Source organism: Amblyomma maculatum, unplaced genomic scaffold (genome assembly GCF_055883805.1).
Source record: "Amblyomma maculatum isolate TAMU_Amacu unplaced genomic scaffold, ASM5588380v1 scaffold_19, whole genome shotgun sequence".
Lineage (NCBI taxonomy): Eukaryota > Metazoa > Arthropoda > Arachnida > Ixodida > Ixodidae > Amblyomma > Amblyomma maculatum.
The window spans coordinates 1,578,436-1,601,983 of NW_028146744.1; the positions used below are offsets into that span (position 1 = coordinate 1,578,436).

At 49.3% G+C, this 23,548-nt stretch overlaps 1 protein-coding gene across 2 annotated transcripts in view; it reads left to right on the top strand.

Annotated features, from left to right (window-relative positions):
• The window catches only part of LOC146171568 (solute carrier family 22 member 6-A-like), a 296,829-nt gene that overhangs the window by 72,872 nt on the left and 200,409 nt on the right, over nt 1-23,548 (top strand). For both annotated transcript variants that reach the window (XM_084586403.1, XM_084586404.1), the window contains exon 2: nt 21,615-21,884. In XM_084586403.1, coding sequence (XP_084442529.1) covers nt 21,669-21,884 — 216 coding nt within the window. In that variant the 5' untranslated portion in view covers nt 21,615-21,668. The remainder of the gene's footprint in view (nt 1-21,614; nt 21,885-23,548) is intronic.

Genomic DNA, 23,548 nt, shown 5'->3' on the forward strand with positions numbered 1-23,548 from the left:
AGCTCACCTTCGCCAGGAAGACTGTGCTTCAGTATGTCCACTACAACTCAGAAATTGCCCTCGTCCGGGCATACAAAAGAACAATTCTAGCATGTGTGAAGTGCAGCACCGTCTGACACCGGGCAGACGGGCAGACACATGTCCCAACCCGAATGGTGAAAACTGTGGCCTGTGTGGGAAAAAACTGCCGGGAGTGGAGAGGGTGTGGGCTCCTCACGAGTGCCAACCGAAATGTGCAACATGTGGACTCGGGCACCCAACGAACTCTCCTGAATGCGCGGGGAAATTCCGCTCGCCCTCTTCGGCCAGGCGCTCGGGGCCTCCAGCAAAACGGCATTCTGACGGGAAGCCAAAACGCTCTGGCGCCACGACCAACGAAATCGCAAAACGTCAGACCGACGTCCTGGAGAAAAAGCAGCAAGGGTCCCCTGCCAAAGGTGGCGCCAAGGGGCAGATGCCTTCGCCACTACCGAATGGGGGAAAAGGCCACAAAGCCCAAACCAACAAGATGGATGGCACAGCTAACGTTTGGGCCCGTTCCGTGAAAAATGGCGAACAGGTGAGTAGCATGGGTGGGGTTGCCTCTTCTGCTTCCCCTCCCTCCGGTTCTCACATTGATATCGAGCTTCAAGAAACGATGGCAGCCCTCCGGGCCCAAAATAAGTCGCTGCTTACCGAAATTTAATCTCTAGAAAGCAGATTGGCTTCTAATCCTCCCAGCCCTCCTAGTTTGGAGAACATGGAGAGCGAGCCGGTAGCATCGTCACCAGCCTTCGCGGCGGCCCTCGCTGAGACGGAGGCCCGCTTGACTACGAAACTGACCTCGATGATCAGTGCAGTAATAGAGCAAATCCTGACCAAGGTCATGGAGACTGCTCAAAACATGTTGGTGAAAATGCCCGCCTTATCCGATGGTCGGGATCCCTTCGGGTAGTGTCTCCTCGACTTCCAAAAACAAGTCGTCGAGTCATAGACTCGGACACCGAGGAAGCTGCCCCTCACCCGGGGACCGAGATTCCGGCCCAGCCTTTGGGGGCTGGCTCTGAGGCAGTCGCTATCCCAAAATTTATATTTAATCTTAATAATGGTGGGGCCCCGAAAGGTAGGCGCCTTCCACCTTCAAACTCGACTTTCCCATTTACAATAACACAATGGAACTGCAGAGGTTTCCATACTCGCTGTAAGCGGGACAACTTCCGTCTTTACGTCGCAACTTTTGAATGCTTACCAGCCGTGGTAGCCCTCCAAGAGCCAGGGATGGGCGCCGCACTCACAAACTATACGACATTCCAACAAGACCCCTCTACTTGTCTTTGTGTCCACCAAAACTATACAGCTAATCTTGTCGACCTCGACCTCGACCTCCAAATTGTATATTCCTACGTGATGGGGACTATCCTCTAAGACGTGATGCTGGGCTAGTCGGTTCATGGTTATAATAGAACAGAACTGCGTGAAGGAAACGGGACAAGAAGGAACAAATACACACACACAAAGCGCAAGCAGGACCCACCACTTCACATTCTCAATGTCTACTCTCCCCTTAAACTGCAGCACATTTCTTTGGCAGACATCTTCAGCCGAGCGCTGAGAGTCGCGGGTCGAGACCCCCTCCTGTATGTAGGGGACTTTAATGCCCCCAGTTGGCTTTGGGGCTACCACCGTGATGAAAAGCGAGGGCGCAAGTTGGCGGAACTTGCGTCCACGCTGGGCCTCACTCTTCACACTGACCCCGTCCATCCGATCCGACTTGGTAACTCCGTGACAAGGGACACCTGTCCGGACATTACCTTTACTTATAACATCTAAGATGCAGACTGGGTCAACATCGAGGAAACTCTCGGCAGAGACCACTGCATTTTCAATACAACGATCAGAACTCGTCCACTCTGCAAACCTACAACACAAGCTCGTCTCCCAGATTGGACAAAATTCAGGCAATATTTCGACAACACAACATCCATTACAGAGCAAGGGTACACCTCATGATCCCAGCATTTGGTTTCACACCTTTGCTCCACTGAAACACAGATTCAGCTCTCACAGGTGGTATTAGATGTGGACAACCACCTACTCCACCTCTGGGAATCTCGGCACTGCCTCGTCCGCCGATGGCGCCGGCTGAAACATAACAGAAACCATAAAGCTCGAATTGTCGAGCTCACCCAGCGAGCGGCTGAGTACGCGACCCAGCTCGCCGACTCTAACTGGGTGGATAGGTGTAACACGGCAGCGCGTCAAATGTCTGGCCAAAACAGATGGCGCCTCTTTCGAGCCTTCATTGATCCAACTCAGACCCGTAAAGAAAAAAAAGCATGCACAGCGTGTAATCCAAACCTTCTTTGGTAATACTACACAACTCGCCCACCTTCTTGACTCTGCTTATAGAACTTTATTGGACTACATCAATGCAATATGGCGAGGAGATACGCCACTCCCCATTGATTGGAAAACTGCTGTGGTCACATTCATACCAAAGTCCGGCAAAGCAATAAACACGGACCCCCCCCACCCGAACCTCCGCCCCATTTCTTTTACCTCTTGTGTGGATAAACTTATGGAGACGATAGTGTGGGACCGGTTGTCCGAGTACCTTGAGACACAACTGTCTTCGCGGACACCATGTGCGGATTTTGCCTACACAGATACGCACAGGTTGTCTTCCTTCAACTACATTGGGAAGTCCTTGACCCCCTCGAGTGATCTCATAACGAAAGGGTCGTACTCACCCTGGATCTTAAGAAGGTTTTCGACAGTCTAACGCATGAGATTATTCTCACTCATTTAGGTCAAACCAACTGTGGCCGTCGTGCCTTGCAATATATCCACCAATTCCTCACAGACCACCACTTTTACATCCGCATTCCGGATCACGAACACGGCCCCTTCCCCCTAGGTACTAGGGAAACGCCACAAGGCGCAGTGCTTCCTCCCCTGGTATTCAATTTGACCATGACGCTCCTGCCGGCCCAGCTGGGTGCTGCCGAGGGCATGCAGCATGATCAGTACGCCGGCGACGTCACACAGGGCTCGCTTGGAGACATTGAGGCCATTTTGCAGCAGGCGGCGACTATAGTAGACTGCTATGCTCGCCGATGCGCCCTTCAATACTTCCCACAGAAGTCTGAATTTGTGCACATCTGCCCCTCTCCCAAATGCACTACTAAAATTCAACTTACCCTTCAATCAGGTCCAATTCCAGAAACACAAGAAGTCCGAGTACTGGGACTTTTCGTTTACCAACACCGCAAGCCAGACAGCACATTGGCTGAATTCCGCAAGGTGGGGACCAGGTGGGCTGCATGGTCCGCCGAGTTTCCAATAAACGCGGAGGGTTGCTAAGTAAGGATGTCTTGCGGCTGGCAAACGCCTTGGTAACCAGTCTAATCCTGTATTCGACTCCATATCTCCACCTGCGGAAGCAAGATGAGGATGCCCTTGAGGTCATTCTTCGCAAAATCATTAAGTGGGCCTTCGATATTGCGGTGAAAACCTCAAACCAGCGCCTCATTGCGCTGGGAATGGTGAACACCTTCAGGGAATTGAGGGAAGTGCACCTCACAAAACACAAAACAATGCGTTTGTCGCGGACGCAGTCGGGCCGCTGCCTTCTTGCCCGACTCCACATCCAACATACAACACTTATGGAAGAACTGGCACGCATTCCAGCGCCGCGGAGACGCGCCCTCCACGTACGGTCTCTTCCCGCCAAAATGGCACGCAAAGACCATGATGGCAGACGCCTAGCGCGAGCGGAAGCCCTGGCCCGCTATTATGGTTCCAAACCCGCCGTTTTTTATGTGGAGGCCTCCGGCCCGCACCATGGGGGATGGTACATGGCAGCAGTCGTCCGCGAGGCGAAAACAGCCAACGGTCTTAGCTTCAGGGCCCCCAATACATAACTCATGCGGAGGAGGTCCCCATAGCTTTGGCTGCTTCCCACTCCGACTCTAAATATATAATTTCCGAATCGCGAGGAGCCTGTCGGAACGTCCAACAGGGCTGGACCCCTATCTAGCCTATTGAATTCTTCAAAATAGCTCCTACATTGGGGACACTGCTCACCGATATATTATTTGGGCTCCTGCTCATCAGAGGCTGGCTGAAAACGAGGCTGCCGACGTCGCCGCTCGCGCGCTCTTTCTCCGGGAAGTTTCCTCCTCCTCCCCCTCCGAGCAGGACGCTGATCCTAATCTGGCTTATGCATTCAAAGATATCGTAAATTACTACCAATCTGGCCACAGCCTTTACCCCCGCCCATGTAAAGGCCTTTCAAAGGCGGATGAGAGGCTCTTAAGACCGTTTTACTAAGGGCAAGCAGAAGAGGAGGATAATACTCTCTAACCAGATTCCTTGTGCCGTCCCATTGTTGCCAGTACCGAGTTGGCTGTGCATTCACACGCTTCATGCATAGCAGAGCGGGTTTGCACCTCGGCATATTACCGTTTGAGAGACTTAAATACCTTTATTAGCACCCCTTTTAGTGGTAATGTCATCGGGACAGCAATGCGTGATCGTGGACTGCACAAACAATCAAAGAAATCGCAATATGATTGCCGAAAGCGTATGCGGGAAGCATGCACCGACAGTCCGAGTTCGGCTCTGATATGTTTATGCTTCACTGCTTTGCAGTCTATCCTTATTTATTTCGCCTTTGAACGTTTTATGTAGGCCAGATAGACTTAGTACCAATGACAGACTCACGAATATGATGCCCATCTCGCTTCCTCCGCCGTAGTAGCCACGCACGCCGGGCAGGCCGTGCCTCCCGCAAGCCCTCCGCGCCAACGATACGGTGGATCTCTTCCGCCAATGCAAAAGCGTCTTAAAATCTGTTCTTCACTTAAACAATAGGCCGACAGTAAAAAAAAAAATCTTTTTTTGCGGATTTCTGACCCATACCGTGTTATTGATAATTGCAATACAAATAAGTTACGCAACACATTGCCGCTGGTGCGGCGCGGGGCTCATCTGCACGCTGCTTCGCTGCTAAGGCGTCAACGAAATTTACATCTTTCTTTTGCTGATACTATGATATAGGCAGTAAGGCAGTTCCATGAGAGACCATTTTCTCTAGCGCTGAGCAATTGCAAAGCGTCGTCGGATGTGCTTTCAAAGCGAAACAATTTAGGCCTAGCGACGACTAGGGAGTAGCGCTCGACGAGAGTGCCAATCCGCCGCGCCAGCGGGCGGCGCCGCTTTCTTAAGCACTACTGTATGTGCTGCGAATTAGTCTTCTTCTTTCATGGTGCAGCTGAGAGTGCAAGTTCACCAACGTTTTGCTCACCAATAAGTCGTGCAAACGATGCTGGTACGGGACGGGGTATACGATTTGTTGCGCTGCAGGACGAACACCAAGGCTTTATAAAAACGTCGACGGATGGTACTTTCGACACTCCTTGATTCATTCGCTGGTATCCAACCGTGGTTTAACTTGAAAGTACACATTGTTGAAGCAGGACAGCTCGATCCTATATCGAAATGGGTCGCACTTCATGTTAAATCAATACGGCGATAACTGGAAAGTATCTTTCGCAGTATCTGCATTCAGCGTTCGGTAGCTGCCCGTACGGTTCATTCGCTGTGTGTTTGTGTGTACAGTTACCATTGCGATTATAAAATATAATTGAAAATACAAATATCGTGAAAGATATAACAGATACATCTTCACTGCGGAAGTGGAGCGCAGTCCTTCGCAGTCACCCCGGCCGCTAGAGTTGTTTCCAACAGCTGCCGCTATGTCAAACGGATGGTATACGGATTGCTGGCGCGCTCAAACAAAGCACAAATAGCACTAAGGTGTCGGATAGCTTTCACGAGCACCTCGAAACACCACTTTTACACTGCCGCACCGCAGCATCAACACGCACAGCACAGCCCAAAATGGCGTCAAGAAGAGCCGGAGCGGACGTTCCCAGTTGGGCTCATACGGGGCGCCACCATCAAACTAAGATGGTTGCACCCAGGCATCGAAACTAAAAAGGTCTATACCAACACACTACTGTGGCCGGCAGCGTATTGTCAAACCATATCCCATAGGCGCACTGGAGCAGGCGCCATTTTCAGCAAGTTAAACGGCTATTGTTGCTGAAAGGTCTCTGAACGCCGCCTAAAGGTAACATACTCTCCCTGTAAAGGACGATTGTTGCTGAATGATGTCACTGAACGCCGCCTAAAGGTAACATGCACTCACTGAAGGCAGGAAATGGTTACTGTGAAGGTAATTGCTTAGTGTAACCGTATTCATACCGATTGTTACTGAAAGGTATCTGTGAACTCAACCTAAGGTAACTACACTCACTGAAGGCAGGAAACAATTACGATGAAGGCAAATGCTAAAAAAATATTCAGAAATAAAATTACCACACAGGAGTCGAACTGATGTTTTAGTAGCATCAGTGCCGAGATGGGTGGGGTTAATCCAATGCGCCATAAAAACGATGCCTTTAAATGCGTTCTTATTCGTTTAGACAATATATCTACTATTTGTCGCCAGGTGACGCTGCTCAGACGAATCACGTAGGAACGTAGGAACAAAAATTTAATAAATAGAATGATGATTTATTTAACCATTCTAAATCAATAATTAAGATATAGGGAGAAAAATGAGCGTGAAAGCTACTGCTACCACCCCGTTTCAAAGGGGACGCTCCTATATTCCATCCATCCATCCACGCACGATATCATGAGCATGATAGCTACTGCTACCACCCAGTTTCAAAGGGGAAGCTCCTATATTCCATCCATCCATCCACGCGGTTTTGTGCCAAAAATCAGAGGTACAGTCGACATTAGAAATTATTCAGCGAGCCGTCGGATGATTAGCACTAGGTGCCCACGGCAAAACCACAAATGAGGCGTTATAGGGGACATATGGGCTGGGAATCTTTCGAAGTACGGGAGGCTCAGAGTAAAATATTATATGAGGAACGCCTGAGGAAATTGGACAGTAACAGATGGGCAGCTAAAGTATTTAATTACCTGTACCTAAAAAGCGTTGACTCACAATGGAGGAAAAGAACTAGGAAACTAACTAGTAAGTATGCTAGTAACAAGGACGGAGAAATAAAGAGCATTAAGCAACAGGTGAAAAACGCATAAGGTAAAATATGGATACATTCGATGGAAAAGAAACAGAGTGTGGAATTATACCGAAAGTGGAAAAGACAGATCAAGAAGGAAGCTTTCTTTGATAACCCAAGAGGCAGTGCCCTACTTTTGAGGCTAGATCAGGGTGCCTTAGAACACGCAGCTACAAAAAGAAATTTAACAATGAAGATGACGCATGTGCTGTATGTGGTAACTCCAGTGAAACAATTGACCATATTATACTCGAATGTAATGTTATCCATCCGGAAGTCGATGCAGGCGCACTCTTCCTGAACCTCTGGGGTTTAGAGATACCAGTGGCCGGGCGAATAAACCGGCTGGGGAAGCTAGCAAAAACCGACTGGAAGATTGGTGGCTTAAAAGCAGAAAAGGACATAATGTTAGTAATGTAGAAACAAAAATTCAACGAATAGAATGATGGTATAGTTAATCAATCTAAAACAATAATTAGGATATAGGGAGAAAAATGAGCACGATAGCTACTGCTACCACCCCGTTTCAAAGGGAACGCTCCTATATTCCATCTATCCATCCACGCGCCAGAGCGTCGTCTATTCGAGTGCTCCTACGGGATATGGTTTGGTAATACGCTGCTCGGCAGCTCTAAAACACTATCATCCTGCTTTCTCGGGCAGCTGCCCGCACTGTGGAGCGGTGTCTTCGGACATCTACCACATGGTGTGGGCCTGCCCCTCTAATCCGGCTATCCCCCCTCACCCCAACCCAAACCGGGAAGACTGGGAGGCGACCCTGCTCGGCTGCTCCGACCTGCAGGTCCCATGGGCCTTAGTCGGGCGAGCCCGAGCGACGGCAGGCTCCACTGGGGTCCCGAACTAGAGACCTCCACCTAGTGTTTGTGACGGTTGGCTCCTACGGGGTCAGCTCATGCGTAACCTCCTGTATTTGTATCTGATATAAATGTTTTCCACCACCAACACCCTACTTGCGAGCGCCACGGCACTCGATGAACACTAGTGTAGGTTTCGCTCTCCGGAGTCAGTCGTTGGCACTGAAAATGTCCAATCCAGAAGCAGCACGTGACGACCGCCTGAGAGGTCCAATCTGAATGTGCGCTGATCACTCGCTTCAAATCTCTCGGGGTGCGAAGGTGACTCGTCGCCAGGGAATCGTCGCCCGGGTGTCTAGAATTCCTGATGTGCCTGATCATGTTGACCGCCCGATTTTTCCTGGCAATGCGCCGTGTTTGAGGAGCAGCAGCGGAGCCGACAAAGAGGGCGTTAGGTTGAGTGCTCCTTGCCGAGAACGCTGCAACGTCGGCGTTACGGTCCCCCATTGTATATATCTAACCATTGGTTGCGCCGTCGCCGCTCAAGCCAGGAAAGGGTACCAAAGAGCAAGAAGTAGTTTACTTTGGGCTAGTTGGTTCATGGTTGAAGTGGATTATGAAGGCGGCACGACAGCGACGAGGACAAGGAAGGAACACCAAAATAACAGGACAGGCGCCAAAAATGAGCTGCGCTCTAAAATGATTAAAATACGATTAATGAGATTGATACAGGTTCGTTAGCATGCTACGCGAATACCTTATCGCCTATTTATTAAAATGAGCTCGTCGTTAATCCTCATTTTCTAAACGGTTCTTCTTCGACTAGACCCTAGACGATAGTCCAGTCGCACAAGCTGCTTCAAACCATGTGGGATATGTTGTAATGATTGACATTTTCTTCAGGTGTAGATTTCGGGCTCAATGGTATCGCCATGGCCCTGTGGTCTCAGAAGTGGACACCGCGATGACCTCTTCCGATGCACGCTGATGATATGCAAGGGCTTTGCCTCTCACGCTTTCAAAGAAAGGAGCTGCCCGGTTTGGCGGCTCCTTCAGATTTGGCCTTGACATCTGGTCTCATGAGCTCCGACAACCCGCCAGCCAGTCATACGACCGGCGACTTCCATGAGCGAAACTTGGAGCGAAGTTTTGTTCCAAGTGTCTTTATACCCCAGAAGAGCCAAGTATCAGGCTGGGGGAAACCTTTTATCCATGAAAACCAATGCGCAAGACGGCGCTGGCCATTTTAAAACCGTTTCGGCTCACCTCTAGGAACAAAACGGCGCAGATGGAAATTGCGATTATCGACACGTAGGCAGCGCGGCCGATGGCGCGTTTTCACCCATGGAGCAGCGCCTCCTCACCCCCATTGACACGAGTGCCAGGCATTCTGTTGACAGATCATGGGGAGATCACGAGAACGTTCAAGAAGCTTCATTAGGGGGCCTATCAGCTCTATACCAGCTGCAGCCGCTTTCCTCCTCTTTCGATGACATCACCGGCTAGAGTTACTTCGGGAAAAGAATTGGAGCTCTTGCTCAGTCTTCAAAGAACTCCGCGCCTCCGGGGCGTGCGGTGGGCGAGTAGTAAAGGTAGACGTGACGGGCGCTGGAGTTTGTGGCCAGTGCTTCTATATGCTTCTATATTGTTGTTATTGGTTTTGTGTGTTCCTTTTTGCTTTATAGCTGATTAGGATCGGTGGGTGGAAAATACGTTGTCGTACGCCGTAACTGAGATTTCGCGTGAAACAAAACGTGCTTGATAATCTAGCAGGAAAATGAAACACAGGTGTTTTTCTGACAGAATTCCGACTCAATCGTTCTTTGTGTAGCGTTGAGGGTGGCGTCATATTATTTTGCTTTCTATTTAGCATACATCAAGTAATTCGCGCCGAACACTTATGTACCCTCATAGTACGTCATTGATTGTAAGTTTAGGTGCCCACTGGAAATTGAGATAGATACTGCGCATTTCGCTCCAAAATCAACTTAGTCGAAAAGTATGCAAAGAATCGTCGAATGAAAAGGCGGCGTTAAAGGCGCTGGCGCATTTACTCTTATGCTAAACTTAAGTGTTCCCTAAAATTTGAGCACGATATAAAGTCTCGTGTACGTTCGATTGCTCACCCTCTTCCGTCTGCCCATTCAGCATGAAGGAAGATTAGGTTGAATCAAATAAAAATACCAAACTTCGGTAGGTACCCACCCAGGGGTAGGTTGAAGGTTGAAGGTTGAAGGTTTATTTCCGCAACTGGTGTTGCGAGCACAGCCAGGGAAAACGCTGTATAAACAGCTTGAGAGGTCCTGGCTTCCTCTTACAGAGCAGCATTGACGGCGGCGGAGTACAAACATCAAACAAGATGTGAGGAAAAAAAAAGAAAAAACATCGTCGGCACAAAGAAAGAGACGTACTTTTAGTACGCAGTGCATTGTACTTGTACAGTACAAAACTACATGAACATTTGGGGCAATTCTTTCAAAGAAATATTGGTTAAATCTATATTTTCGGAGCAGTACAAATGGTTCAGAAGGGTCGGTAAGGTATGCTGCAACATTTGTTTGCCATAGTTTGTGCGGCATTTCTTAACATGCCAAGGTTCTGCGGCGCGGGTATCATACACAGCTCTGCTTTGCTCTAAACCAGCAAATGTAAGTAAGAAGTCATCCTTTTTCATTATGGCGAGTTTATATTTATAGGACAGCCTATAGTGATACATGGACTTCATTTGTATAACGTTGTGTTGATGGAAAAGGCTTGCAGTGTGGAATAAATACGTACCGAGTACGTGCGTGGTACAGGAAGAGGTAGACTCTACCATATGTTCATCGCTTCGGAGTGGTATGAAGTGCTCGTCGTAGCACTGGTCGCCCTCGTATTACTTCTACGTCTAGCGAGCACAGGGCGCTGAAGATTCGAACACCTCTGCCCGTTCAGGATTGGATCAACGATGTAGTCATCGAAAGGCTCCAGGATGGTCGCAATGACGTCAGGCAGGTCTGTGATTTCATCGAGTCGGTTCCGCCATGTGGTTGGGACGCACTTCTGACACCATGTCGCATTCTTGCGACGAACGCAACCACTGGTGTCACCCTCTAGCATGGGCTGCATGTGACACAAGCAGATAACCTATGAATGCTGTCAGTGCAATGACCTGTTCTTAATCCAAGCGCCACATATAAGCATCTCATCTGTGACGCAACGACGCTTGCCATTATCGCCACAACGCACTGCATGGCTTAGTGTACTTTTTTGCCGTTAGCATGAATTTCACATCCCTGCCCAGAAACCCGGAAATGTGAAAAATGCAAACATAAATGAAAGCAGCTTGCCTATGCTTCTGTTGTGCTTATGTTGCTTCTGTTGTGCCCTTATGCTTCTGTTCTGTCCTTCTATGCTTCTGTGGTGCCCTTACGCCCTCGTACACAAGCGTGTGGCGAGCACTCGTTTGACACCACTCAGCAGGGCGCTGGCGCAGCTGGCAATAGAAAACTTAGGCAAAGCGGAGAAACCGAAAAACATTAGGGGGCAATTAGGCTTCACCTTAATGGTCTTCGCCTTAACACCATTTTTTCATTCCGCTAATAGTTTTATATTATTTTTGTTCGAGTTACTATTTGGAAAGTGTCTGCCTGCCTTCATATATATTGTAAGCCTACCTGAAGTGCATAGGTCCTCGGTTGGAATCCCTATGGCTAACTAGTCTCCAGCCCGACGGGTGCTAAATGTAAAGAGAAATACGTACGGCCCTGGACGCTGCACAATCAACGATTGCTCATAATTTTGGTAGGAAAATACTTGAGCATCTTCACCAGCAGCGTTTTTGTTAATTAGGGGTAACGGCGACAGCAACGACTTTTCGATCGAATTCTACGCGTAATAAAGGAGGCGAGCAGTACAGCAAGAAGCTTTGTGTTCAGGTGCCTCGTGGCCATGTCAGCGGGTGAGATAGAACGTGTGGCTCACTCCTTTTGAAGCTTTAATGCAGTGTGCTGTAGACAAATGGCAGTCATGCGCTGTAAACTTTCGAGAGAACACGATTCCTTACTGAAGAATGCCATATGAAACAAAGCATGGGCTTCACCCTTGCACAGCACAAAACATCGATCGAGTGCGCCACAGTTCTCCGGTTTACTGTGCGTATATCACACTAGGCATTTTCACTATACAATAGAATGACAGACTGATTCGAAGCACTCAGAATATACAATGTCATCGCTATCTGCCCAAACACATTTTGCGCCGCAAATTCTCGTTGTGAACTCTGTACTCCGCACAGTACACGTTACCAACAGCTTTCCTCACGTTGAGGCCAGTTAGCAGCGTCACACTAGAATTGTACTCGCATGCGTCAAGGAAAAGGTGGCGGCTACAAACCCTTAGCTCCTGGCGCTTGTCCGGCGATGACAGCAAGATGCATTGGAGGTAGCTTTCTCGCTTGACGTCTTGTTTTGTTGGGACACGATATCGCAGTGCGACATCTTCTCTGTCCTCGGCTTAAAGCTAACTACACAGCAATGGTGGTCAATTCCGAACCAGAAACAAAGCAGCACCAGTTGGTATCACGAGATTTCAAAACGGACAACCGGACAATACGTCCGGTTGTCCAAACAACTCGGCCGCAAGTGTTCTCTTTCCACCAAGATGAGCGCAGAATTCTTACCTTATTTATTATACAGTAATAGCCAATGAATAAAATATTACTTCAAGAAATATCAGTGCTCATTTTAAAATCTATAATTGCAAAAACTGCACGTGACGTCATACGGCCATGGCCAATGATAACGCTTGCCCCAATGACGTCGCATGGGCTAGGCGGCTGAAAACGCACGGTGGTGAGTCGCCCTAGGCGGCTGCGAGAGGCAATTTTCAGAAATTATTTGTAAATTATAGCTAACACGCAGAGCTTTTCGATTATCATCTCAATGATCACTAAGACCACCTCTAAACACCTGTAGCATCAAAATACAACCGTAAATGGCGTTTCAGGGGCCATTTAACCTTCATGCGAATGCAGCTGTTCAGGCTGTTCAGTCACGGAGTGTCAAGTTCTCGCACGGCCTCCGATCCGACCAAAACAGATGGGACGACCGTCCACTGATCAGTTTCATCGGCGTCACGGGGCCGACAACCTCACACTACGGTAATAGGCGACAATTGGTCGTGCTGGCGTCGTTGCCGGTGTAATGCGAGAGATCTGTGCGTCGATACTGCAAAGGAACCTATAACCTGGCCGTGAATTATGCCGAAGACAATATGCCTTACTCTATATCGCGTTCACGCGGTAACATCTTCATCAATTGCACATCTGCATGAGGGTCGATCACTGTTTCAGTCGTCCTCTCCCCACGCCCCCCAACTTCGGAAAAAAAAGAAACGTGTCCTTTGACATTACAACCGGCATTGCAGACGACGCTCCGCAGCGTATTCTCTGTGACGTCCCTCGAGCATTTCAAAATGGCGGTCGCTCTACGTGGGAGGAGCTTCCCGATTCTGATTTTATCACGTTTACTTGTAATATGCGCCGCGCGCTAGGCACTACAACTTTGTGAACAGAACAAAATACCCGTACATTATTCATAGAAGTTGTGGTTTTCTACGTGGACATAGGCCACCAACCACCGCGGGTTCGAGCGTCGCGCGAGCCGAAGCCCCGATCAGCCGTTACCACGCGCACACTGAAACACCACAGCGTGCACTCAACCTCCGCAGGGAGGAGAGCGCTTCGCTGCAAAACACAAGCCTCCTAGTGACACAGAAGACGTTTATTGAACGCCGTCCACCAGCGGTACACAAACACTCAGTCACCGCGTCCCAGGAGCGCGCGAGGAGCAAGGCTCCGCTGCGCTCACGCAGTGACAATGAATGCACGCCGCCAGCACGCAAGGGCGTGCTGTGATCTCTCTCTCTCGCAGTGACCGGAGGATTCCTTTGAGAGAGAGAGTGGGCAACCACCGCAAGGTACGCCTGCCGCGGATCGTTGGATCACGATCGACAGGCTCGAACTTCGCTCTCAGGTACGACCCGGAGCAGACGAACTCGAGTACACACTGGTCTGCGCGGACAAAGGCCGGCAGACAAGAACAGTAGCGTACGCACCTTGCGATGTCTCGGAGGGGTCTCTCTCAGAGCTCCGCTCGGACGGTCGCGCAAGCGCAGCCGTCGAAGCGGTGCTGTGTTCCCGCCAAAAGGCGCCAATGAGAACAGCCACTGGGACGCCAGGGCGGATCTGTGGCCCGAACGACAGTGACAAGTCGTCCGAGCCCCTCTCCGCCGCCTCAGGCGGGAGAAAGGGAACGAGGAGAACGACTGGAAAGCGGGCGGCGGCCGCGCAAAGGGCAGCCGCAGCAAGCCCGACTCCCACATCCTCCTCTCCTTAATTGCCCTCCTACTCATCAGTGAAAGCATGCGGCAGGTCCCCAGCATGAAGAAAAGAATGCTATCCTCACGCAAAAAGTCAACTACACTTCAGTTCCAGCAAGAAAGATCTTGGAAATAGACACTCAAGAAAGACAAACATTAGCAAGGTGCACAAAAAAATAAACAAGATGACATGAAGAATAATGTACAAAGTTCCGGAGGCTAAGTAACAACGACTATGTGCAGAACGCAATCATGTACAGAACACAACTATGTACAGAAGTTCCAAAGTTCGTCGGTGCAGCTGAGGGAGCTTGCGGTGACTCACCGCTCGTTGACTTCTGGGTGGCCAACGTTCATCCTTGGCTGCAAACGATCTCGGTCGGTGGTGGTACAGGTTAGGTGCAGGAAGAGCGAACACGCCGAAGGGGCCCCGAGTGTGGAAAGTCCGTGACTCCGTGGCGATCCAAGGCGCACATGGGAAGACCGCGCGGGCTTTCTTTCCACCGCGCTCCGCACACGCCGGCAAACACGCATGGCGCGACGTCGTCGCCTCCACGCCCAGGCACGCACACGCACAGCCATTCACACACCAAACAAAGGGTGATGCCGACCTTCAGCGGCGAACCTGTCCCGAGCACCTTCGCAACCGCGGCGGCCTTGTGTGAAAGGGGCATCGTCCATGCTCCCCGTCCCCAACGGCCCCAACTTCCTTTCCACACACACCGGAAAGGCCGCCCGTCGGGGCTGCCTAACGAGCAACCCACGCAATTTCAAGAAGATGATAGAAGACGCGCAGTACAAAAGAAGACACTCACTGTACAATATTTACAAGATAAGAAGCAAGAACGGAAACAGAAGAAAACGAAAAATGAAAAAAGAGGCACAAAAACAACATAAAACACAAAGACTGGAACTGAGCGAGCTAGAAAAGGGGGAGACCAACCTTGCTACCAGGTAGGGTTCTACGAGCAAGCTCGCTCGGTGAGGCGGTATGCCTTCGGTTGCGGGAAAGGCCCGCCGTCCGGCATCAATCACACAGGTGAATGCCGCCTCACCTTGTACCGGTGCGGGTAACGGCTGCGTTCCACCGCATCGGTTGTGCCTTGGCACTTGCCTGTGGTGACAATGGGCACCAGCGCAAGCTCGTCAGACCGTTACGCATGGGCCTTCAGGTCTGCGATGTAGGCATGGCTGGCTTTCCCCATAGGGGGATTCTCCAGCAATGAGCCCCTGCTTGTTACTGAGGAAATGCCCCATGAAATCGCAGGTGGCCATCTGCCACGGACGCACGCTGTCAGTTGGTTTCGTCATGCCCGGTGGCTTCCCACCCCTCGACTTCCCCATTTGACAGACATGGCAGGAACGGCAACAGCGGAAAATGTCGCGCTTCATGCCGGGCTGCAGTCACCCATTGATTCAGTTTCTTAAAACCTTGGAGCCACTCAGATGACCAGCCAATAGTTTGTCGTGAGAGAAACGCAACAGAGCGCCGCTCAGACATTGGGGAATAGCCACTTTAAATGGTTCATGGACTCATCATCCGTGACTATGTATTTCAGCGCGAGCCCGTCATGACCCAGCAAACATGAATCCCCGAGGCACGCCGCGACACACGCTGGGTGGTGCCCCCCTGCGCACGCTCAATACAAGTAGCGTAACGGCGCTGCGTCCGCTGCAATACAAGCAGCGTAACGGCGCTTCGTCTCCCAGAGACCGTCGTTGACATCGCGACAAAACGGGTCATTCTGCTGGACCGTCGTAGCTCTTCATGGCTGAAAACGATCCCAGTCATCCCAAAGGAGAGCCTGGTTTCGTCCCCCCGCAGGTTCGCAGCAAAAATTCCGCTGGCATCGGCGTCTCAGATATGTTCACAAAGAGCTTTCACCCTCGCCTGCTTTGCGAAGCGCTGCATACCCGGATAGCGGAATGGGGAACCCGTCTGCGGGCGTTCCCTCCGTGCCGATCTGCGGCTCGTCCGCTGTTTCACCCCCTTCGCCTGCCGGCGTAAAGACGCCGCCGCGGGCGAGTGGAGCACGGGATAGCGCGTCAGCTACCACGTTCGCTCTCCCCTTAAGATACTGCACCGAAAAGTCGAGATGCTGTACCAGGAGATAATGGCGCACCAGCCGGCTCGCAAGTTTACGGAGCCGCATCAGCCAATTGAGCGCGCTGTCGGTGCGGTTTCCAGAGGGAGCCCGGCCGACGCCTCGCCGTTCCCCGAACAGAAATGACTGCAAGCGGGATACGGGTGCTGTTGTGCGGAGATGCCGGCAGCGGCGGCGTCGCGGACATTGTTTCCGCAAGGGCGTAAAGCTGAAACAGCGGAGCCATATGGTCAACGGTCGCACCGCAGGGTGGTCCGAATAACCATGTAGCGTGTTTCAGTGCCTTTGCCGAGTGCCGCGCAGGGGGCGGCAGGCATGGCGCATGAGCTTGATCGTCAAGGCGACCGGCTCGGCCGATGTGCTGTCCAACGACTCATGGAACCAGGGACAATTCATGTTGGGCGCCAGTTGTGGTTTCTACGTGGGCATAGGCCACCACCACCGCGGGTTCGAGCGTCGCGCGAGCTTAAGCCCCGATGAGCCGTCACCGCGCGCACACTGAAACACCGCAGCGCGCACTCATTCTCCACCGGGAGGAGAGCACTGCGCTGCAAGGACAAAAGCCTCCAAGTTCACAGAGGAGGCGTTTATTGAAACGCCATCCTCCAGCGGCACACACATACACACTCACACACACACGCACATACACATACATACTCAGTCACCGTGTTCCGGGAGCGCGCGACGAGCAGGGCTCCCCTGTGCGCACGAAGTGACACGGAGTGCGCGCCGCCAGCACGCAAGGGCGTGCTGTGATCTCTCTCTCTCGCATTGACCGGAGGGTTCCTTTGAGAGAGAGTGGGCAACCACCGCAAGGTACGCCTGTCGCGGATCGTTGGATCACAATCGACAGGCTCGAGCTTCGCTCTCAGGTACGCCCCGGAGCAGACGAACTCGAGTACACACTGGTCTGCGCGGACAAAGGCCGGCAGATAAGAACAGTAGCGTACGCACTTTGCGATGTCTCGGAGGGGTCTCTCTCAGAGCTCCGCTCGGACGGTCGCGCAAGCGCAGCCGTCGAAGCGGTGCTGTGTTCCCGCCAAAAGGCGCCAATGAGAACAGCCACTGGGACGCCACGGCGGAGCTGTGGCCCGAACGACAGTGACAAGTCGTCCGAGCCTCTCGCCGCCGCCTCGGGCGGGAGAAAGGGAACGAGGAGAACAACTGGGAAGCGGGCGGCGGCCGCGCAAAGGGCAGCCGCAGCAAGCCCAAATCCCACAAAGTATCAGACAGCAATACATTGAACCACCCTGTCATAGCCCTTTTATTGCCATAGAATTCTATACTACCAAGTATATACTTTTGAAAAAAAAAACCTACTTCTAGTTGTCGCCTTTCCGGTAAACCGCGATAACATAGTACATGCCCGTCCTTCAGTACAGTATATGGCTCATTCGGCCTCCTAACCTAGCTAAGCCCTATGACATACCATTTCACACTCTCTTGTTCCTCTAACAGCACTGCTAAACTAGCTTCACTAGATAGGGTTCTAGCGTTAAACGTTGCCAGGGTCAGTTTCCAATGGCGGCCTGTCCAGCGGAGCCAGAGATTCTTTGCGCCCCCTGCAGCGTCACAGTTGTGACCGCCGCCGTGGTCAGCTACTCCGCAGCCACTGGCGACTGAGGGCCGGGGTTTATAGGACTAATCATGGCAGGTTGGAGCCAATCTCTGCACCAGGATGGCCAACTCCTGTTCTGGTGAGGGAGTGCGTTGTCGGAGGTGTTAACCGGCATCAGGTCGCACCCCAAACCTGTTTATGCAATTGCATCGACGCGCGGATTTCAGTCACGGTCCTCTTGCATGCGAGGCGGATGTTCTGCCTCTACGCTACCGCTGCATCCTGTACATATAACTAATTAAATATCTAAAATTAAAAAGGCCAACAATTGTGGAAACGGGCCAGACAACTCACCAGTACGCAAGCAGGTCAGAAGGATAGAGAAATCAAAAGCTTCATACGAGAGATAAAAAACACAAAGAAAAAAAAGTGGCTTAACTGAATGGAAAAGAAACAGAGCGTAGAACTGTATCATTAACAATCCATCGTTAACTGAGCCTCAAATAATCAGGTTCTCTGCTCACCAAAACACGGTATTTTTAAAGCAGCGTACTGCCGCTGAGTTATCCTCAATTTTTTCAGGATTTAATAATTCCTGTAGTTGCGATGCAGGTGGTTTGCAGGTCCGACCGGTAAAATATGTTATATACGATATATCTCCTCTCTTAGTCCATGTTTACATTCTGTGTATTTCGTCAGGCACGTTTCCAGATAAAATGAAGACTGCTAGAGTTACGGCATCACATAAGAAGGCAGATAAGCTAGATATCAGAAATTACCGTCCAATCTCCGTTCTTCCCGTTTTCTCAAAAAGACTCGAAAAAGTCGTACACAATCAGTTGTCATCATTTTGTTCTAAATTTTAACTCATACAAAAGGCTCAATAAAGCCAACAGAGCTTGCACTCCTTGATCAAAAAGAGTACCTCTTAAACACCTTTGAGCAGAAACTTGTAACCATAAGAATATATGTCTAATTTTCACAAACTTTTGACCACATAAACCACAGATCTTACTTGAGAAACTTGAACGCTACGGAATAAGGGGTCTCTCATATAAAATAATAAAATCTTATCTAGCGGACAGACAACAGTTTGCATAAACGGTATAAACTCCCAAGTAGTGAGAATAGCCTCAGGCGTCATTCTTCTCAGCCTCTACGTGGATGATATTGCCTTCATTCAGGAACATGTGAAATTCTTAATGTATATTTCATCTGTTTCTCCAACCGACCTAATTATTTAGATTAAGCAACTGGTCGCTATCATTTTCCGGACTAGAGGTACGCGAGTACCTTCAAATCTTCCTTTAACTCTACTCATACCGAAATCATAAATAGCTTTAAGACCCTGGGAGTTTATGTCTTCGACACACTTCAGTGGGATAATCATGTAAACTTTGTTCTTCAATAAATTAGTCGTACAGTGGACTCATCAATAGGAATCGTTATAACTTTCCATCATCAGCAGAACTAAAACTCTAATTTAGTGTGGAGTACAACAACTCAGTCGAACCTAAATAAGATAATATTATTACAGAAGAAGGCTATGCGTGCTATTGAAAATGCATGAAAATGCACAGAATACACCACAGAATTTTTTCAGAAACATAAAATCAGAAGAATTTAACATGTGTACAGATATGTTTTGTTTCGACAGTTTTTTACGGCAATAGTACAAAAAAAAACACAGCATTAGCTAAAATTTCAACTCTACGCCAACCAGTGCGTTTGCGTTCCACACGACACACAGAATTCTGGAAAATATGTCGAACTAGAACAAACTTAGAGAATAATAACCAGCCAAGGGACGAAGAAAGACGATGTACACACGGAAGCGGGAACTAACAACTGCGCTTTATTGAAATAATGACATTTCCCAAGAAACCTTGTAAGGCATGCGCAGCTCGACGTCCAACACACAGCATAAAAGCGACAGAAAAAAAATAAACTGACAAAAAACAACAAAAAAACAAAAAACACAGCAACGCTTCGGAGATAGCCAAGGCACTAAGGTCTTTGAGATAAAGAACTTATTTCTTTCTGCATCAACGGTATGGATGCTGTGCTAATACAATTATCTCCTTGCATACTTATGTGATAAGCTTCAAGAACTTCGCGCTCTACCTTACCCTTGCCCCTACCAAGAAACGTGACATTTGAAAACAGCGGATAACAACAGCAATCCCTACAATGGCGAGACAAATTATCTCCGCTGGTGTTTGACAAAGTGTTGCGATGCTCTCGCAGCCTATCATAAATACACCGGCCAGTTTGGCTGATGTAAACGTCTTCACATGTTAGAGGGATCTTATAAATAACACGTGTGGCACAAGGAATATAACAATCATCATGTCGCGTCGAGCACACAGGGGCCTTAGATCTACCATGAGCAACACGAGAACAAAGACTTGATAGCTTGCAAGGAGCAGAGAAGACGACCTTAACGCCTTGCCTCGCAGCAACCTTTTTGATATTATGGGAAATCTCATGCACATACAGCATCACCTCAAGTTTCCTTCATTCGGCTTCAGTAAGCTTGGGCACTTTTTCATGGCCCCTCTTTACTCTTTGTAGCAACGATTCTGCCACAGCATTCAGAAGTGCATTTGGGAATCCTGCAGCCATCAGCCGGCCAACCTGGTTGTCAAAGCTACTCCTTTTTTAGTGGTGGCAACTTTTCTCCAGAGCACTGCGAAAGCAATTCATAACAATGCCTCTCTTAACGATTTTAGAGTGAGCGGAGGAGTACGGTAACAACGCTTTCTTGCTTCTCGGTAAAAAACACCTGCAGACTTGCCCATCGTCAAGAAAAGTTAGTTGAAGTTCTAAAAAACCTAATTTTTGGTCATTGGGTAGTTCTTACGTAAAACAAAGGGCGTTAGTGCAAGCCTTAAAGGCCTTCAAGACGTCGTCAACAACCTCATGAAAAGAGACATTCGGTGAAAGTTTTAAAATTATCAAAAAATCATCAACATATCTAAAAATTTTGCACACGCGTTTGTCAAAAAGAGAGCCTTGTAGTAAGTTGTCAAACTTCCTTAATATGCCTTGCCCTACTACTTGAAGCTAGATCTAGATGCCTTAGAATACGCAGCTACAAAAAGGTAATAAATCAAGAAGCCACATATGGAGTGTGGGGTAAATCCGTAGGAACAATTGAACATCTTATACCCGAATCTGATCCTATTCATATGTCGATGCAGGCACAGCCACTCTGACCAGGTGAATGAAGCTGAGGTGAAAGTAACAAAAAGGATTTTACAAGATTGGTGGTTGTAAAGCAGAGGCGTCACATAAGGATAGAAATGTAGGAATAAAATACGAAATATATGTTTACACGAACGTTAAAAACAACTAAAAAAGACGGAGCATGGTGGCAACCATCCCCGTTCAAAGCGAAAGCTTCTATTACAAATTTCAGGAAGCACCAATTGATTGCCTGAAAACTAAGATGGCTCCGGCACGTGCTCGTATGCCTAAAATGACGGGCACATTTTCTCACTGAAAACAATGAAGTGTCGGCCCCCGAAGTCAGTGCTTTTTTGCTTCGACAGAGCCAGATAGGAAATTGACGCCTGAGGATAATGTGGCAAAGAAGTTGCTGCACCTACCACAGCAGAACAATTTTTACGAGATACGACAAGGTCATCTGTATCTGCTGAAAGAAATTACACACGTCTCTATTTTCGTGCAGGGAAAAAGGTGTAAGCGGGCCCAGGAGGAGGGTGAATAGCGGGCATCGACCACCATGCTAGACGTATCGGATGTGGTGGGCCAGCTGGGCTGGTACCACCTTGCCGTGGGCGCTATCACGGTGCTTCGAGCGTTCCCAACGTCGTGGACGCTGCTGATCGCGCCCTTCATCGTGCCAGACGTCGACCACTGGTGCGCCAAACCATCATGGCTCGCCACCAACATGAGTGACGAGGAGTGGAAGGAGATCGCCATACCCGTAAGCATCATGGTACGTGCTTGTCTGCCCGCACATTTTTTTCCTGCGTATAAATGAGTTCCGAGGATTTAAATCGCCCTTTTTTTTTATTTCCAAGTACTGTTAGCCCTTCCGGGCTGTTACAGGGTGGGCAATGTACATCCAAGCAGCACAACAAATTTCCAACTCTTTCTCAAAAGTTTCTAAAGAACAAGTTTTTTCAAATACGCTTCGATCAAGGTTGTTCCATTCAATGATTGTTTTAGGCAGAAACGAAAATTTAAATACATCAACTCTTGGCACATACGACATCACTGCAAAGGAATGATTAGTGCGAGATGACAGTCTCCCGGACGACCGCAAGTACAAGCCGGAATCCAAATTGAGTTTATTGTTATAAAGTTGATAAAGGAACTTGAGCCTAGCAATATTTATACGAATAGCCAAGGTTTGTAGCTATGCAAGTGAAATAAGTTCGGTTGCGGACTGCCCTTAGAAGCTTTTCAATCATATATAAACTCGCCCTTTACTGGATTGCACCGCCATGAAGATGTCAGCTTCGCAGGCAGCCGTAAGCGCAGACTCAGGCTTGAAAGTTGGCTTGCTCGCCGACTTTTCAAAAGTCGTATTCTTTTCATGTTCTTGTGAGACGTCCTCTTGTAAAAGCACCGAGACGGCTACTCAGGTGTTTTTGCGACGAAAGCGCTACTCGGTGATACAGGGCCCGGGGAAAATTGTCTAACGTTTGTAAGTCCGCTTCGAGGTTCTGTCCGCCAAGCAATGAGGAAGATATGGCGTTTTCTAGTTCCACAAAACAAACTTTTTGTTTAGTTTAGTTAGCTTGCTCTATATGGTTCCCCAAGTGACTCAGCCAGTGAGGGATGCCGCACGTGGACTGCATTGCACGTGGGCAGCTTGCAAACTAATTTCAAATTGCCACAAGAAAAGATGCTTTCGCACTTATCGCTGGACGCTTGAGCCGCGCCGGAAGAAGGTGAGAGCGGAAGAGGTACCGTAGCGGAGGGATGCGAAATAATTTTCACTAGCAAGAGAATTTTACGTGTACCACATCCCTGTACTGTGTTCTGTCGTGACGCTGGGGCTATGTCGACCCGGCCTTCACTTGGTAGCGTGCAGAGACTCGGGGTTGAAGTAGGATTGAATCTTCGAAGTTGGTGAAATAAGTACAAGCAGGTTTAATGGCACTTTGAGAAACTTATTTACAAGATTATTTACACGAAAAAGAAGGGTACATCAGCAAAATGGCAAGCGTTAAGAGTTCATAGCGAGAAGCGACTGGATGAGCCGTTTTCCCAGGGCTCAGAGCGACATTTCGTGCTCTGCAGCGTCCTTAAAACCCCCCCTATGTCCAGCCCCTCTCTGAAGATGTTGACCAACCAAATCCAGGGCACGCCCCTCAGGTATCGGCATCCAATCGAACACATCACTGCACTGATGGTCTGAAGCACTGACTGGTCCGGCATTCATTCGTTGGGCGTGATCACTTGTTGGCGGGAAAAGCTTGGGAACGGCGAGGAGAGGAGGTACATTTCTATTCTTCAGCAAAGAAACCACAGGCTGGTTCTGACAAGGGGTTTTACTTCTCAGAAACCCGAGTGCACGTGGCGCCGCATAGGGCTCCCAACATGGTCCCTTTTCGACAATTGCAAATCTTTCCTGCATTCCCGGGAAATCAC